Below are 15,328 nucleotides of genomic sequence, written 5' to 3'. Positions count from 1 at the left end.
CTCTCAAATATAGCAAACAAACTAGGTAACGTGATATAGTTTCTCTACAGTTATGATGTCCACATTCTTTGAGAAATATCATTACAAAGAGCCATATCACCTACCTGAAATGGTTTGTCTCTAAGAAAAATGCAAACAAGGTTGTCAAAATTTTCACTAGCTGCCGGTTCATTCCTCCTGCTTTCTGTGTTGATTTGGAAAATATCCCAGAAACGATTCCAGAGAGATGCAGGGAGAAAGTATGCTGGTGCTGCCTAGATTCCCAAATTCAGCAATAATTTATTTTTCTTGACAATCAGGAAAAGAAGGTCTGGATCTCTACAAACTGGGGATAAAAAAGAAATGCCAGTCCTTGGAATCATGGTCAGGTCAAGCCTAGGCTCATCTCCAGCAGCCAACAGAAAATATACAAAGCATCAGACCTGGTTATTCCCCACCTTGCTTTGACTGGGTGATGAAGAAAAAAAAGAAAAAAAGAAAAAAAAAAAAAAAAGAAAAGGAAAAAAAAAAAAAAAAAAAAAAAAAAAAAAAGAAGAAAGGAAGGAAAAAAAGAAGAAAAAAAAAAAAAAAAAGGAAGTAAAAAGAAGGGAGAACCCTACTACCCAAAGAGCATCACCCAAAGGGGAGTAAGCATTGAGAGCAAGCAGTCTGTTGCCGGTGTGTTTTTTATTCCCCTTTTGCTTTGAAAAGTAGCATTTAGGAAGGGTGGTGGGGCTACTGGCTCGCTCTGTTCCACTCCCCCGTTGGCAGGGAGGTGTCTGCGCTGCCGTGCGGGAGTGAGCGGGCGGCGGGGGCTGCGGGGAACCCCAGCGCCCGTGCTGGAATGAGGCGGGCGGGAGCGCACCGCGCTATAAATTCAGCACTCGGACAGCTCCGCGCCTGCCGCTGCGCATGCGCTTGGCGTCCGGCGTCTGGGAGGGGAGAGGCGCGCGTGTCTGTGCGCGCGTGGGGGTTCTGTGTGCGCGCGTGGGGGGGGGGGCGCGCCCAGAAGGCGAGTGGGAAGGTTGGTGGCACGGGGTGCGTGTGCGAGGACGGCGTGTGGCATTTTGTGCGCCTGGGTGTACCTGAGCTGCGAGAGGGGAGGCGCTGGGGGTGCGTGTGAGCGGTACGTGCTGGGGCGGAGAGGGGCTGGAGCCTCAACCCAGTGGCTGGGGGAGAGCGGCCCCCGACACCTAGGGCACTGCGGGGTTTGTAAGGAGTGGAGTGGGAGTGCAGGGGCGAATGGGATCTGGGGAGCCCGTTTGCAGTTGTCCTGTGGTGTAGAGAAGAAATTGATGGCTTTGAGCTTTCATGGAGGTGGCTCTATCCCCGCACCCTAAAGTGCTAGTAGCATCATGCTTTTCTTTTTACACCTAAGGAACTGAAGCACTGGCAGCTGAAACAAGGATCACGGTTACCTGAGGTTCCTTGGGTACCTTGCAGACCTTGTGTACCCTCCTGCTCCCCAGCGTCCCCATCCTTTATCCTTCACACAGCACTTCCCACAGCCTCCACTGCTCACCGACAGCTCCTCATGTTCAACCCAGACTGATGGTGGGGTATCACATTGTTTGAAGGAAGTCAGGGTGACTTGAAGCCTCTGAAACACATACGTTGGTGGGTGGAAACTCTGTTCAACCCTTAAAGTGTTTTGTTAACATGATTTTAAATGGGAAATCTCATCTAGTGAATTTTGGTGAACTAAGTGCTTCCCTCTGCCATCCTTGTGATTTCTCCTCCACTCACCACCTGCTCTGTCTGGCCAGCCTGACAAGAATCTGGACGCTTCCACATTGGTGTAGTTGGCCTGTTGGAAAATCCTAAACTTTGTGAAAATAAGAATCAATTCCATTTCAAATCAAATCCATTTCAATATTCTGAAATCCAATTCAGACAAAAAACAAAAACAAAAACAACAAACAAAAAAGGCAGTTTTCTCCCAGTGCACACACACATTCTCTTATCTCCCTGGAAAAAAACTGACACTTCACGACAGAGACTCTTACCACATTTGTAGTAATATTCAAAAATTCCTTCTGAACTTTATTGGTTGTTTTCCGACATTACCAAGAGATCAAAGCCACTTACCGTTCATTAAATGAAACTCTGTTAAAGCATTTTGTTTATTTTAGCTTAACACAATAGGATATATCTGAAAAAAACCTCCACATCTCACTAGCTATTCATAGGTGCAAATGGTAGATATCACAATTTAGGCACAGCAAAACAAAGGAAGAAGAAATTAGTAGGAAAAGTCCAAACGTGCGAACCTACATCAAATCCTTACTGCCTTGCCTGCTGAGTCTGTGTCAGTAGCACAATGAGAGGTCCAACAGAAGAAAGGCCACAGACTTTGCCTTTATTGAAATTATGAAAGTGTTGTGGTAAGAACTGGGAGCTGGTGCTGACTCACGGCACTACAACATCCTCCAGCCTCACTGGAAGACAGTTCTTCCTGCTAACATGGTATTAAAGAAGAATTATGTATCTTACTGCAGTCTCATTCTGAGAAAGAAAGCTCACAAAGCCACATCTGGAAACAATAAAAGAGTTTTGAGTCAACAAAGACATACTTTCCAAATTTTTTCCTAACCTTATCTAGGCAGGAACCCAATAAAAGTGCTATATATTCTTACCTTTCATTAAGATAAATGGAGAGATTGGAGAGCAACAATTTCTATCTGCTGCTGGAAAAACTATGTCTTTTTAACCGACACTGCCACCTGCTTAAAAGAGTGGGGAATCTCAGGAATGCTTGTACAGTTCCCAGTGCAGAAATCAGAGCAGGTATCTTTCAGATGATGCTGTTCACATGGATTTTGTGATATTGCATGCTTTTAAAGGTCTGTAAATGCTCATTACCTTTCTTGTTAAAAAAAAAAAAAAAAGTAACTAAACATTTAAAAAGTTTTCTAACTAGAGAAAATCTTCTTGAAAGTTTTCCTTCCAAAATTTAGCTGCTAGCAGCCATTTCCTTTCACAGCTGTTTGAAATGCTAAATAACTACAATTCTGAGCTTAAAGAAAGCAAAAAAAAAAAAAAAAAAAAAGGTTGCAGGAAGTACTTTAAAATAGCCTGCCTATAATTGCCATGGGGGTTGTAAAAACATGATAGGAGATGTAATAATAAGAATTTTGGGTATCTGCTCCGTCATTCATAACAACCTCCAGAGCCCAGAGACTTCAGTAACATGTTAATCAGCACAGCAGTTATGTGGAAGTGCTAAAGAAAACTTCATAAGGTCTTGAAAAAGGTGATTTACTGATACAGACTTCAGGTACAATCTGCTCAGCCTGGAGAAAAGGAGGCTCAGGGGACTCTTTCGGATGTCAATAAATACCTGAAGGAAGGGTGCAGGGAGGATGGAGCCAGGCTCTTTTCAGTGGATTCCATTGGCATGGCAAGAGGCAATGGGCACAAACTGGAACACAGGAAGGTCCTCCTGAACATCAGGAAGCATTGGTACATGCTGTGCAACCTCCTCCTTGGAGATGTCCAGAAGCTGCCTTGGCTGTGGGCCTGGCACTCTGCTCTGGGTGTCCTGCTGGGGCAGGGGCTGGGCCTGATGTACCCAGAGGTACCCTCCGACCCTGACCACTCTGTGATTTTGCAAACTGCAATTTTCACCTGAATAACTCTCTTCTTAAAACATTCAGGGCTCAGACAAGCTATTTTTTCTAACCAGAGGGCTCCAGGTTTCACTCCCCTCTGTAGATTGGCAGAATGATTTCTTTGCATCCTTTACCCATTTTCCATGAACTGGAAAGCATGCAGAAGTTCCTTCAGTCATTCTTTCAAAAGTCTCTCCTTACCCTCTGCCTATTTATTTATTTATTTTTCACAATTGCTCTTCCTGGTGGAAGCCTCTGTAATCTCTTTGTTGTAAATCATCCACAATCAAACACTGTCTTTAAAACGTATGGCCAATCGTGAGGAATGAGCTACAGCTCTGTGGTTCAGGGGAAATCATTTGGAGGCAGTGTGCCTGGGTGTCCACAGCTCTCTCCTCTGTCCCCCAAGTGTTCAGGAATGGGAGATGCAAGTAACACAGACATCAAAATGCAGCAGTTTGTGCATGAGCTGTGTAGGTCCTGATGCACAGATGCAGTTCTTTCCAGTGTCACTCATCTGTTATCTCTCACAACACATTTCTGACAGCTAAAGTGTGACAAATGGCAGTCATGGGCTCCTGTACAGGATGAGGTGGGGGGCTTGCGGTAAAATGGTGAAGGAATGTGGAAGAAGAAGAGAGAGAAATGCTTTTCTTCCAGGGAAGAGACTAAGTAATGTATCCTTACAGTTCTCCAGGCAGATACCTAAGATTAATAAGGGAACTAAATATGATATATTATGCCAAACATGGATTAATTCAGTCATCTCTCTATTCTACTTGATTTTCTTAAGCACTAACTGCTGATCAGAAAATAGGACAGAATCACCCGTTTCCATGTAAATAATTTTCTAACAGTTAGTTGATGGCACATGATTTATATTTGCATTGAATATGCACTTTTGGAAATTCAGAGAAATGGAAGAAACAAGGTCATACCACTTTCCCAAATTATGACAAATAATTTATCAAGGAGCACACCACTGAAGAAACAAAATCCATCACTTCAAGTATGCAATTAGTGTCCATAAGAAGAGAAAACTCAATATAACTTTTGGCATGTCAGGTTATGATAATTGTCAGATGCTTGTAAACAAGGTCAAGTGCATTTCAAAATACTGCCAAACATACAAAAAATAGATGGAGTACAGAGAATGTAAAAGGCCCAATTATATTGGAAGTAAAACAAACAAAAAAGCCCTGAAGGTAATACAACATGACCACATGATGAACTAGGGACAAGAAACTGATTGGACTGTCTGCTTTTGGAACTGTACTACAATAAATTATGTAAAAGATAAAACTGTTTTTCTTTAAGTATTGTGTTAGTAAGAAGTCCCTTGTCAATAAATGAAGTGATGCCATTAGCTATGTCAGGACAGTACAATAGCTGGGTCTTCAGCTGAACAATATAAAATAAAAGTATGTACTTCAAGTATTTTTATACCTGACATTAACAGATACAACAAAGCATTTGTCAATACAGTTTGGTTTGGCATGTACTTCAAGTATTTTCACATCCTTGATTCTTTTTTTCTTATTAATTACCTGAGTGCCATTAAACTTTTAAAAAAATACAAAGTTCTCATTGTTCTCTACTACATTTTTTTTCTTTTTAAATAATAATAAAGATTGCTGGAAAGAAATTATAGTAAAATTGTATTAAATTGAATTATGTATAATACATGCAATTTTGTAGAGTACACCTCCTATACATGAATTTTGCTTTCTGAAAGTTTGTGTGTATATATATATATATAATCATAAAATCACAAGGTTGGAAACGACCTACAAGATCATCCAGTCCAACCTTCTCCTCATCACCACTGCCACCACAAGCACTAAACCATATCACGCAGCACGTCATCCAGACGCCTCTTGAACACTGCCAGGGATGGCGACTCCACCACCTCTCTGAGCAGCCATTCCGGTGCCTGACCACTCTCTGAGAAAAAGTTCTTCCTTAAGTTCAACCTAAACCTCCTCTGATACAACTTGCAGCCATGTACATACGTATGTATACATATGTATGATACATCATAGATAAACATATTTATATACAAATTTTATACCCTTTCATTACAAGATCACCTGCTGAGTGGAAGAAGGGAAGGTGGTGGATGTAATTTTTCTGGACTTTATCAGAAGTCATCTGGACAAACTGTCCAACTGTGAGCTGAACACTACACTAGGGAAAGTACAGGCTGAATGGCAGAGCTCTAAGTATGATGGTGAATGTCACTAGCAGTGTTCCCCAGGTCAGTTCCGTTCAACATTTTTATCAATGGTATGGATACAGGAGTGGAATGCATCTTTAGTAAAATGTCCTGACAGCGTTAAACTGGGAGGTACTACTGACTCTCTGGATGGACAAGAGGGTGACATAAGCATCCAGATGCACTGGAGCTTTGAGCCATCAGCAGCAGCATGAACTTCAATGAGAACACATTGAGCACTGGTGGAGGCTCACCTGGAATATTGTATGGAGTTCTGTTCCCCACAATACCAAAAGAATGTTAAGATCCTTGGAAGCATCCAGAGGATGGCAACAGAGCTGGTAACAGGGCTAAAGGCATGTCCAGCAAGGAGAGGCTGGGGGCATTGGGCTGACCAGCCTGGAGGAGGGCTTGGTGAAGGGAAGAAGAGGGAGATGCCAGGCTTTGCTCCTGGGAACTGATGGCAGGGTGGAAACAGCAAAGAGCTGTTGGGGCAGGGTCAGACTGGGCATTAGAAGACACTTCTTTTGCATGAGGGTGTTTATACACTGGAACAGATTTCCTGGAGATGTGGCTGATGCCCCACGCCTGCCAGTATTCAGGGGGCATTTAACTGTGAGACATCTCAAAAGCAGTCTGACAACTGGATTCAATATATATGTCCCTTCCAAATGAAACTATCCTATCCTGTCCTATCCTATAATCATAGAATCCTTAGAGTTGGAAGGGACATCTGAGGGCCATTTAGTCCAACTGCCCTGCAACAAACAGGGACACCACAGCCAGATCAGGCTGCCCAGGATCTGATCCAGCCTCACCTTGAAAGTCTCCAGGGCATCAGCCACAACACTAAGTCCTATCCTATCCTATCCTGTCTTATCCTATCCTATCCTGTCCTATCCTGTCCTGTCCTATCCATATCAGTTCCTGGTGTGATTTTTCTTGCACTGCAAAGGTAGTAAAAATAGAATACACCAGATCTCATTTGAAAACTTATTCTCTCCTCTGCTCAAGGTGTGACAGTTCAACAGTGTCATTAAAAGGGGATTTACATGTTTTATCAGTCAGCTCAAGCAGATTCAGCTCTTGTTTTTTTTGGCATTTCTATCAGATTCCTGCTTTTCTCAAGAACTTCCTATGCTACAAAGCCTGTTTAAGTGGTTGATAATACTTTGCTTCTAGCAATGTACCAGTGAAGCCATTAAAATATACAAGAGCATTTCATACAAATAAAATGACAACATCTAGTATTTGGAGTAGAACAAAACTGGAAATAAGGACGGATATAAGTACAGTTACATACATTAACCAATCCAGGTCTTATTACCTTAGAGAGTAGTAGGAGGAAGAAAGGCTAACATGAGCTACTCATTCAGTCCTTGACCTTCTCTTGTAGTTCATGCTAGGATTCACTGGCAGATGTCCAAACAGAAATAAAAAATACTACTCAGAAATATCACAACATCGATCCTTCTCTACATTTCATACTTCCTCCTGCCAACTCAGACATGTCTCTGAATCACTGATAGCTCTTCGATGTCATTTATAGCTTAAATTACATACATATATTATATACCACAGGCTCCAAGAAATTATTCAGAGAACCCATTCACGGCAAAGGCAGACTCTACTAATGACTGAAAATCAGTCTTAAACTTCATACTGGTGCCTTGGATTTAGAATCTTTGCTCATGAAATTAGAATCTCTTTAGTTGGTAATACCTGATGGCTTAGTAGGAGGCACTTGAGTAGCCAGAGGCTTTTCCAGGCTCATTCCAGCTATGAATTTCTTCCTCCATGCTGTGCCAGGCTGTAGAGAAAGTCACCAGAATTGCTATCCATCATCTGCCAGGAAAAGAATAAACAGGAAACCAGTCTAAAACACTTCCCATACATTTTTGTTTTAATCTCACTTGACTGGATACATCCTCAGTTAAATTTTCTACAAAATGAAAACTGAGATTACTAAGTGGAGGCACTAAAATGAAAAATCAGTGATGTGCACTGAATTTTTTTTACATTTCATATCTATTAATCCATACACAACAAGTTTACTGCAAATACACTGTCCTGCCAACATCCTTTGTTTACTGCATCTGAGATAACCACAGCTATGAGAGACAAGTATTTGTAGGAAAGCAACAAACCACTCATTTCTTAGAATTGTGTGGCTGATGAACATCCATTCAGACTTAATATTGCAATTTTTAAATTATGGTAACAGTGGCAAGAAAGCACTGTCCCATGGATGTCTGGTAGCGTGACTAGCAAAGAGCACTGTTAAACCACGTTATTAAGATGATTTATCTAGCGAATACTTGCTTCCAATATATAGAAACATAAAAGTTCTGTCACAGTTCTTGATTTCATCTGCAGCAATAATTTTGTTCCAGATGTTATATGTTAGCCTGATGAGCAAAATATGTTACTTCTACTGTAAAACAGAGACTTCAGCATGCAGCGGAATTGAATAGTAGCAATGAGTAAAGCTGCACATCGCAATCAGTTTAATCGTATCTTCTCTTAATGCTTGTAGGCTGAATTTGCTTCTGTTCTGATGGTATTATTCTGTACATTTTGGTCTTTGATATTTAATCAAGTATGCATTCTTCCTGGCTTGCAACAAAACAAATTTTTACCCCATTTAATGCTTATCAAGCTCATTCAAAATAACATTTTTAAATGGACTTTATGATATGGCATCTGATCGAAGCATAAGGATGCAAAGATCCGGAACGGTGTAATCATACGGGCAGAATGAAGAAAGCTGTAAAGCTCAATTTATTTATAATGGATTAAAAGAGTTACTCTAAACTGATGTTTTAATTTTATATGCCCGGTGAAGAGCATGATAAAAGCAATCACAATACAAAATATGAATAGTTTAGATAATCACATATCTCCTGCTTGTGCTGATTAGCCATCCCCTAACAAAGTGCAGACACAGCCATTTTTGGTACCATAAAGGAAAACAGAACTATTCGAAAGAATGCAAAAGCAAAACAAAATAAATGAAATGATAAAAATAGAAACATAAAACGACTTTGTCACAGGTGATATTTGGACACCTACCTGTGGCATTTGCAATACAAAGTTCACAAGTAACAAAGAAACATGCTGTGACAAAAGCAGGCAGCATGCAACAGGGTAGCAACGTGATGAAATGGATATTTCTGTGTGCTCTGAGAAGTCTCCTTTGTCATTTTTCACACTACAGACATCTCTTCTGTTTTTCCTCTAGATTTTACTAGAGGTGAATATCAAGAGCAAGTGTGTGAAAGTGTGTGTGCATAAATGCCTTTTCCCTTTCTTCTCCGTGGTTCTAGATACTGGGAAAGAAAGCGCTTCTACCTTCTCTTACAACCTGTTTGGTTTCTCAGTACAGCATATAAAGAGGGAGGGATCTCAGCTTCTGCATCCTAACGACTTGCTGTTAGCTCTGCCGGCAGAATAAGAGCATTCCTGTGAGATGGAGCCTGTTTAACTTGAAAAGCAGGGGAAAGGCCCTAGAAGACATGTTGCCTACAGACTGACAGGCTGCCTGTTACTGGTGTGCGCCTTCATACTTAGCTTTCTTTATGGCTACTGGTGATCTGTACAGTACCCTCTAAGTCATCAGTAAATTTAGAGCCATGATTAGTTCTGAATTTGAAAGCATCTGTTTGTTTATGACAGGAATATATCCTGTGGTGAGGTCAGGTGCCTTGACCTGGAGGAATCAAAATGCTGCTGAGCTCTGCCTCAATCACCTTTCTTTAGGATTAACCCTTCTGTAAGGCTGTCTGAGATCTAAAGACAATTGGTCTTCCACCAACTGCAATTTTGGATGTTAGGAAAAACTTCTTTACAGAAAGGGTGGTTAAACATTGGAATAGGCTCCCTAGGAAGGTCGTTGAGTCACCATCTCTGGCTATGTTTAAGAGCCGTTTGGATGTGGTGCTCGGAGGTTTGATTTAGCAGAGAGTTGTTAGAGTTAGGGTACTATGGTTGGGCTGTGGTTAGACTTGATGATCCTTGAGGTCCCTTCCAACCTAAGCAATTCTATGATTCTATGATTATTTATAAATTTCTTGAGTAACATGAGCATGCTATGTGAATTTACATTAAAGACTTTCATGAATTCTTCCTAGCATACACTGAATAATACACAGTACTAGAAAATTGCATAAACTAGTATTTAAACTTGTTGGAAAAAAATATTATTTGTGACATAATTAAAGGATGTAACATAATGCACTACTTGTTGTGGGGTAAAATGAAGATTGCCCATACATTTCCCAACTGGAATGCTTAACCATAAAGTTTTGTTTTCACGTTACTGTTTGTATGAAAAGCAATACATATTCAGATTTAAAATGAATAAAAATTGACTACTCTTCTCATCTCCCATGGTATTCATTGCCAAAGCCAGTGTTGAGTGTTAGAGAGAAAACAGAAAGAAAATCTATCACAAAACATGTATTTCAGCTAAATACTTTTCTCTTTAGAAAGTAATTAAGCAATAAATTTATATTAAACATTTCACCTATATTACTGCTACTACTCCAAAAGGAATTTGACTTTTGGCTTATTAACTAACTGTATTGAACAGTGGCCTGTGGAGCAGCAGTAATAAGATTTTACGAAATGCTCCAGTTTAAAACTTGTGTTCCCTCTCAGTGCATGTGCATAATTACTATCGATGCCAGTGTGAGTTATACATTCATTATGCAGTAAGTACCAAGAGGAGAAAATGCTCCTACAGAGAATGTGGATCTGTTCATATCTATCTCTCAATTGTTTACACTCTAGGGAATAAGCAAAGGTCATTTCTCCCAGGCTTTTCTCCTTGCCTGCCAAAGTATGAGCCAAACTAAAGTCAATTGGATTTTCATTGGAGCTTTCAGACACTGTAAGTATTCGGCTTGTCAACCAGGTGTCTCGCTCCAATTTATAGGAGGGAGAGGAGGTTCTTTTAATATCTGTATACCCAGCGTGACATTAAGAAACAACGGTTCATATGTTGGTCCAACCAGTTTATTACAAATCCTGATCAGGGAGTCAGGGAAGGGAAGGAGGGCGATAGGTAAGCAGCAAGAATCACATAAAGCAGGGATAATCACCACCGGGATCCAGCAGCGTCCTGTTGTACAGCGTTTGAAGGTCCGAGGCAAAAGCAGCAGGGGGAGAGCAGCAGCAGTGTGGCCGGCCTTGGGCAGCGAGCAGGTAGCAGGAAGAAGCCACAGAGCCAGTCCAGGAGGAAGCAGCAGGACTCAGGTAGCAGGCCCAGGAGAGTCCATCAGCATGCAGGAATTCCATAGTGAGGAATCTGATGGCAGACACCTTTGTTCTTTTTCAGCATGCTGGTAGAGTGCAGAGCAAGTACAAGAGGGAGAGAGGGAGGTCGTGAGGCTTCTCATGGCAGAATCCTCTTCTTCATGAGCAATCTGTTGCCAGAAAACCTAAACCTCATGACTGTAGGTCCCCATTTTATCTTTCTTTTTCTGCCTTTGTGACATCCCATTGTGTTTGAGCAAGAGTCATGTGTGTAATCCCCTGAGATGGCCATCTTCCTTGAGATAAATCCACACAAAAGACCACTTCACGGCCATTAAGCTGCAGCTTATCTCTCTCGTTGCCCCTGGTCTTGTCCATCTGTGTCCCTCAGACAAAGGATTTTGCAACCCTTGCCCAGGACTTGCTCATCTGTGTCCCCAGCAAGCTTTGAGACAATGATGTAAAAGAATAATCTCTTACACCAGGTTTATTTCAAAGCACTTGTAAATAAAAAACCCTGCTTTTTCAAGTGCTTTCCCTAATGCCTGCTTATGCCAAGGCTTCAGTCCTTTCCATAGTTACATTTTATAGCCAGGTAGTTAATGCCCCTTTTAAAATCATCTGGCTGGTTGTGTATCCTAACAACGACATTCTAGAATCTGCACATTCATGAAGGAATGCACTTCAGCAAAATTGGAGTGTTCAGCTTTTTCTGCTTCAACAATCATTAAAATACAACAGAACACACACATACAAAAAAACCCAAACCCTTCTTAAAAACTAGACAAGATTGTCTGGCATCTGTTCATGTGTGTATGAAACAAAGACAAGAACAGGAATTATTTTTTGAAAGATATCAGCCACTCACTAGTGAACGTGGTGCTATCGCAGAATTAACCCTGGTAGCAGAGAAAGACTGATTCAGTGTATAGAGGCAGCCTGCAAGCTTGTTTAAGAGAATACTGATCTGCAGTAATCAGCACACAAAGCAGAGCTACAGGTTGCTAGAGATACACTCAGACTGTTTCCATGGTCCGCTTGGAGACGCAAACCTGGAATCACCAGCATTTCCAGTTTTTGTCCTTTTCCTTTGGATTTGATGTCTGCCAAGCTAGAATACACGGTTTTCTGTATCATGGAGGATTGTACAGGTTTTTAAAGTCATGTGAAAATGTTAAAAAATAAATAATAATTAAAAAAGGTTATGTTAATAACCTAAAGGTGCTGTTAATAACACTGAGAAGAAAACAACAATAAAAAAAATAATAAAAAACATTAAAAAAAAAAATCACTCAAGCTGGATCATTTCCTATCTTTTTAGCAAAATCCTTCCTATAATACAAACAAATGGAATGCAGGGTGTCCTCTGAATTTGTTCTGGCTAAACTAGCTGCAGTAAAACTTAAAAGCCTGTGAAGTTTTCACTGAGGCTTGGAAAGCAACAGGTATCACCTGGGAAAAGGTCACAGCAATCTTCCTTCTTCTAAACTCTCGCCTGTGGTGGAACCTGATCTGATACTTCAATATCTCTTCAGCAGTTCTAACTCTGCTCTTTTGGATGCCAACCTAAAATTAGAAGCAGAGTCAAGAAAAGGACATTTTTTACTATAAATGCTGATGAAATATCATCAGCACAGCAAATATGTAGATCTTTCACAGCATTTCCTTGAGAAGAAATTGAAAGAGGTGGCTACACGTGTCAATTTGCACAGCAGTTAAGGTCAGAATTGCAATTTATTTACATGTGAACCCTCCAGGCACCTGAAGACAATCTTCCAAATAATCTTCAGGTGACCCAACATCCATCTGTCTCACCTTTTCCCACATAAGCCATTGCAAACAGTGAACTCCGACTATCCAATGTAAACTATCATGCAGTCCAAAATGTAGAAAACTCAACCACATCTATACATCTTCTACAGACAACCACTATCTTGGAGCTATGCAACCAGAAATACACATTATTTACTGAGAAAGCAATTCATGTCTTTGAACAAAACCAAATGTTCATATATTTCAAATGACTGCCTGCTCCTTCTCTTCTTGAAGAATCGTAAAATCATAGAATTGCTTAGGTTGGAAAAGAACTTAAAGATCATGAAGTCCAACCACAACCTGACCATACTACCCTCACTCTAACAACCCTCCGCTAAATCATGGCCCTGAGCACCACATCCAAATAGTTTTTAAACACATTCAGGGATGGTGACTCAACCACCTCCCTGGGGAGCCTATTCCAGTGCTTAACTTCTGTAAAGACATTTTTCCTGATATCCAACTTAAACCTCCCCTGGTGCCATTTCTCCTCATCCTGTCACCTGTCACCAGTGAGAAGAGACCAACCCCAAAGAAAATACTGTGAATATTCTGATGTCTTCCTGTGTGATTATTTGGAACTGTTAATGTGGGAGCGCCCTCCAATATCATTAACAGGGATAATGTGAACTAACTGAAAATATATATATATATATCTTTAATTCAAGATAAATGGTAATCATAGCATAATTAGTGAATCATCTTCCCTACCTTTAATCGACTACACATTTTCACTGATAGATTCAACTCATCAGTGTTGGTCCATATCATTGTTACTTCAAAAAAAAAAGTTATGAGGAATATATTTTAAATCTTCTGTTTACTCAGTTTTAAATCCAAATTCTCTTCCCTGATCTGCACGACCGATTTCTACGTCTTCATGCAGACCTTATATGGATATCAAAGGAATTATGACCATTGAAGATTTGATTTACCTCCTACTGTAATCAAACAAGTGTTTTCTGACTTCATTTAGAACTCACGTTCACTGGAAAAGGCTGAAAAACTATGCAGACAATGGAAAGGGAGAGTCCAGGCATTTGCTTCCTTTATTATCATAATTGTTTTTGAAGCAATACTTTAGAAATATAAAAGTGGCATTTCTCTGAATAGGAATGCTAGTTTAGTCTTTTCGATTTAGCAAACACTGTTTTGTCCTGTGTTGTTTTTTTTTTTAAAGCACATACTTCCTTCATTTACTTTCATCTTGTGACGGAACATTTTTCATGATATTATCAGTCTTTTGCTAAAAATTCAGAGCAGCCTAATCTCTTCCACATTATTTATCTGCTTTCATTTGTTAGCTAACATCCTCAAAGTAACTTCCCACTTTGTCACATGTTAAACTTTATTTCAGTCCCACAAAAAGCACTGCTCCTGAAATAAACTGCTTCCTGAACAGGAAAGAGAACCCAATTACTGCATGCCCACCAACTTCATCTAAGTTTCCTGCCCCATTAAAAAATTTAAGAGGTTACTGAAACGCTGCCCAAGTCCCAGTGTGATATCAGTAAGTGGCAGATACCTGAAATAAGATGTCCTTCTTTGCCCAGTGCAGAACTACAGGATATGTTTTAGGATGATTCTTCATGAAGACAAACCCAGTCTAAGCCTACAAGAAAAAATAACCAAAAATGAAGACTATATTTAGTCTAGAAGGGAGTATTCCTATTCAGATAGTATTTTAGTATCATTTTTATGCAGAATGTCATGTAGGCGTAGGTAAATATGAAAAAAAGTTCATAAAGAACTACAGAAATGAGAAATCAATATGCAGAGGTTCACAGGCATTTAAATAAACTGAGACTGTGCAGTAAAGATCTGTAAGTGTTATTCATGTGATGTCACTGCTAATTTTGAGCAAAAAAATTGACTGAGAAGCAATGCTTCAGGGTTATTTGTCCCTAATATAGATCTTATTTCAGGGCAGCTGCTTGTGAATACTGAGAAATCCAAACGTGTTGTGTCCATAATGCTTGAGAGTCACTGAGTCCCTTCAGTTACTACAGAGCTGACTCTGAACTCTGAGAGTTCACCTGAAGTTACTTGAGAAAAAATGTTATCTCCCAGTTGACTATTCCTTCCTGGGAGGGGGGAACAACCACAAAATATCTGATAAAAGTAATGTTTCTCTTTTCAAACCAGTAAAGCAGCATTTCACCTTTTCTTGTAGGTTAAAAGAAATACATTTTGAACAGGGAAGTAGATGCTATTTCTTTCCCTCTTTCATGCATTCTTGCCTTGAACCAAATACACATGGAGGTAGAGGGTATTACCAGGAATCCTTGTTACCGTACTGGAACAAAACAGCTGGCAAGCAGCACATCCATCATCCTTGTTAAACAACCTGAGCAAGAGGAACTGGGGAACAGCTCACTCTTAGATGGCTAGGCTCATAATATTTCTAGTCTTATATTACTCAGTAAAACAAGATCATGAAGACTTGAATGCA

The 15,328-nt window shown here is 40.3% G+C and overlaps 1 protein-coding gene across 2 annotated transcripts in view; it reads right to left on the bottom strand.

Moving 5' to 3' along the window:
* The window catches only part of GLRA2 (glycine receptor alpha 2), a 126,614-nt gene extending 126,041 nt beyond the window's left edge, over positions 1-573 (bottom strand). The window contains exon 1 of one of the 2 annotated variants that reach the window (XM_052703154.1): positions 105-573. In XM_052703154.1, coding sequence (XP_052559114.1) covers positions 105-172 — 68 coding nt within the window. In that variant the 5' untranslated portion in view covers positions 173-573. The remainder of the gene's footprint in view (positions 1-104) is intronic. The other variant, XM_052703153.1, reaches the window with a different exon arrangement.
* Positions 574-15,328: the final 14,755 nt, after the last annotated feature.

Source organism: Tympanuchus pallidicinctus, unplaced genomic scaffold (assembly GCF_026119805.1).
Source record: "Tympanuchus pallidicinctus isolate F22 unplaced genomic scaffold, pur_lepc_1.0 scaffold49, whole genome shotgun sequence".
Lineage (NCBI taxonomy): Eukaryota > Metazoa > Chordata > Aves > Galliformes > Phasianidae > Tympanuchus > Tympanuchus pallidicinctus.
Note: the sequence above shows the minus strand (reverse complement) of the source record. Positions and strands in the feature narration are given on the sequence as shown.